This window comes from Myotis brandtii, unplaced genomic scaffold (genome assembly GCF_000412655.1).
Source record: "Myotis brandtii unplaced genomic scaffold, ASM41265v1 scaffold1213, whole genome shotgun sequence".
Lineage (NCBI taxonomy): Eukaryota > Metazoa > Chordata > Mammalia > Chiroptera > Vespertilionidae > Myotis > Myotis brandtii.
In genome coordinates, this window is record NW_005354228.1 from 658,274 (window position 1) to 661,344 (window position 3,071).

Below are 3,071 nucleotides of genomic sequence, written 5' to 3' on the forward strand. Positions count from 1 at the left end.
GTCTGTGTTGTGTGTTCTGTTCTGTGTGTTGTGTGTTCTGTCCTGTGTGAACTCATTTCTGAAATTCTGTAATGCCCGAAGCGGTCTAGGTGGACGCACTGCTGAAGGACCATGGGCGGGAGGCGTTGGAAGACGTTCTGATCTTCCTTCACAAGGGACGTGGAATTCCCTCACGAGGATCTGAGACGAGGCGGGTCGCTCCCGCCGGTTGGTGTACGGCCGTCGTCTAGCTTTTGGTTTTGTTTCCGCGGAGTCGGAAGGCTGGTTTTTTTTGGGGGGGGGGGGGTTGTTTGTCTGTTTCTGCGTTTTTCTGTTTTATTCTGTGAACTTACTGGACGGACATTATGGGACAAACTCAGACTACTCTTTTAAGTATTATGATTGATCATTTCAAAGAGATTAGGGGAGGCTATAGAGCTCCCTCAGGAATTGGGAAATTGTTAGGAATTGGGAGGATTGTTTAAACTCTGAGTGAATGTCTGGTGAAAGTGTGTGAGTGTGGAGTGAGGGGGCCTGCCCTCTCCTCTCCTTTGTGTGGCTCCACAACTTCGGTTATGGAGTCCGAGTGGGCCCCAACCTGCGGTTCCGCGATTCGTCATATGGCATAACGGTGACTCACCCCCACGTGGAGGTGACCAGGCCCGGGGTTTATACGGTTGCACCTTAGCTAAGACGAATTTAAGCTCCCAAGGGATGCAGCCAGGCTGGCATCTGAGTGAGGATCTGTGAAAACAGGTCACCCCCTCCCTTGTCTGTCTCTCGTCACCGATCATCATGGGGTCGGGACAAAGTAAACCTACTGTTCTTAATTACATGTTAGAAAACTTTAAAGGGATAAATTCTAGGCTAAAATAAAGGCTGGCTAGGTTCCAAGATTGCTTAGTTCTGAGATTGCTTATAAACAAGCAAGAGAGAAGTCTTTTCAAGTTAACTATTTGCTTAGCAAATTAACAAAGTAGTAAATTTCAAAGAACTTGTTATTTATGGTTTTCTTATCTCTTTGGTGGACACAAAGGGCTTACAGCTCCGCAGGGAGGAGAGATTTACTGGCCCTAACCCTGCCTGTGACGTGTTTTGTTTGACTTGCTGTTTTCAATTATTTATTAGAATCCTCATAGAGGACATAACCTGGTCTTTCCCTTCCTCCCTCATCCTGATTCTAAAAGCATCTGTAACTGGATTTCAGGTGGTCTCCAGGCTTTCTGTCTGCAAGAAACCTCCCTATGCACCCGTTATCTTTCCAGGCCGACTAAGAGTCATGTTTCCCCACAGGTTGGACCCCAGCCTCCGGGAGGGAGGGCTACGATAGGAGCAATCTGTAGTTTTTTTCGAAACTCCCACAGTTTAAAGGGAGACAAACAACTGGACTGGGGGACAGGGAAATTAGTTGGAGAGATATCAAGAGTAAAAAGGAAAAAAAATCTGTGAGGAAAAGCAACCAGCCTGGGCTGAGAGAAGGGGGGCGGGGGTGTTAGCAGTTATGTTACTGGCTGCAGACCGCTAGCAGGTGTCTTATCAATTAAACTTCAAGGTCACAAGTTTTTCTGTAAGCACCAATGCTAATTGTTCACTTTTGGTAATCATTAGAAGATTAAGGTTTCTAAGAATAAAGAATTCTAATACATTAAAAACAACTAAACTCCCAGAAAAAAAAGCGGAGGAGGAACAAAGCTGAAATCTGCAGCCGCCCTGGTGATTTAGAACTGTTTGCTAGGCAGACTCAGCCCCTGAGAGCCAGGTCAAAGAAGGGGGGCTGAATGCCTGAACTGCCCGCTGCGGCCCTGAAAGAAGAAGCAGCAGTGAGAGAGTGGGGAGAACAGGGGCTGTTGCCGGCGGTGCAGCTAAGGGTGCTGGGCGCACCCACAATGCTTCGGGCGGTGCTGGTTATGGCGTCGCCCCTGGCGCCCCGATCGTGCGGGCCGAGAGAATAAGGACCGCTGGGAGGAGCGGGGGGACCGCAAGGCCCGGGAGCCCCTGGTGGAAAAGAAGCGGCACACGCGGATCAATGAGAGCCTGCAGGAGCTGCGGCAGCTGCTGGCGGGCACCGAGGTGAGGCTGGCGGGCCGGTGCCCAGGGGCTGCTGAGCGGGCTCAACAAGAGCCTACAGGAGCTGCGGCAGCTGCTGGCAGGCAGGTGCCCAAGGGCTGCTGAGCGAGTGGACGGGGGTCAGGGCATTGCCTGGCCTCACCTCCCTTCCCCACCTGGCGCCCCCGCTGGCGCAGGTGCAGGCCAAGCTGGAGAACGCCGAGGAGCTGGAGCTGACGGTGCGGCGCGTGCAGGGAGTGCTGCAGGGCAGGGCTCGTGGGCACGAGCAGCTGAAGGCAGAAACCAGCGAGAGCTTCGCTGCTGGCTACATCCAGTGCATGCATGAGGTGCACATGTTCGTATCCACGTGCCAGGCCATCAATGCCACCGTCGCCGTCCAGCTCCTGAACCCCCTGCTTCAGTCCATGCCCCTGCGAGAAGGCAGCAGCTTCCGGGATTTGCTGGGGGATGCTCTGGCCGGGCCCCCGGGAGACCCTAGGTGAAGCAGCTGGCTCACAGGAGGGGCTGATATCCCCTTCCAGTGCACTCCCTTGGAAGAGGCCTGGTTGCTGCTCTGCCACAAAGGGAACTGGTGGGAAGGCAAGAAAGCAGGGCCCTGTAACTAATAAACAGGGTTAACAAAAGGGCACTATCCCTGGACCTGGGAGCCATCAGGACTTTGAAATTCTCCAAGAGAGGAGGAGTCTGACTCAGAGACTGGCCAAAACCTTGTTGGGTTAGGAGAACCGGAGGCTGCATATTGAACTTATAGACTGCAGTTTGCTAGGCAGAGGTCCAAGCCCAGTTGTATAAGGGTTAAGCTACCTATGTACAGCAAAACAACTTTCTCCTGTGCCAGAATACATTTTAAGGAAATTGGACAGACTGTGTTTGTGGCTAGAAAGAAGAACTGGCCGCAATGCACGGCCCTGACAGTGGCCTGCAGAAAATTGTATAATAAACTTAGATGATGCCTGCATCTTCATGGACATGGCTCCAGAGAGACAAGGACAATTTTGCTTTGTGTGGGAAGGTCAAGAATAGAA

The 3,071-nt window shown here is 52.1% G+C and overlaps 1 protein-coding gene across 1 annotated transcript; it reads left to right on the forward strand.

Moving 5' to 3' along the window:
- Nucleotides 1-774: 774 nt before the first annotated feature.
- LOC102239340 (transcription cofactor HES-6-like) lies at nucleotides 775-2,674 on the forward strand. The gene is made up of 3 exons (XM_005858752.2): nucleotides 775-790; nucleotides 1,847-2,049; nucleotides 2,223-2,674. Exons 1-3 carry the CDS (start codon nucleotides 775-777, stop codon nucleotides 2,526-2,528), a joined length of 525 nt encoding a protein of 174 aa, XP_005858814.1. The 3' UTR covers nucleotides 2,529-2,674.
- The last annotated feature ends 397 nt before the right edge of the window (nucleotides 2,675-3,071 follow it).

Bases quoted from the DNA above. Each gene is read 5' to 3' on its own strand.
- LOC102239340 (XM_005858752.2), top strand. The intron at 2,050-2,222 runs GTGAGGCTGGCG...CCGCTGGCGCAG, and splicing joins AGCTGCTGGCGGGCACCGAG to GTGCAGGCCAAGCTGGAGAA.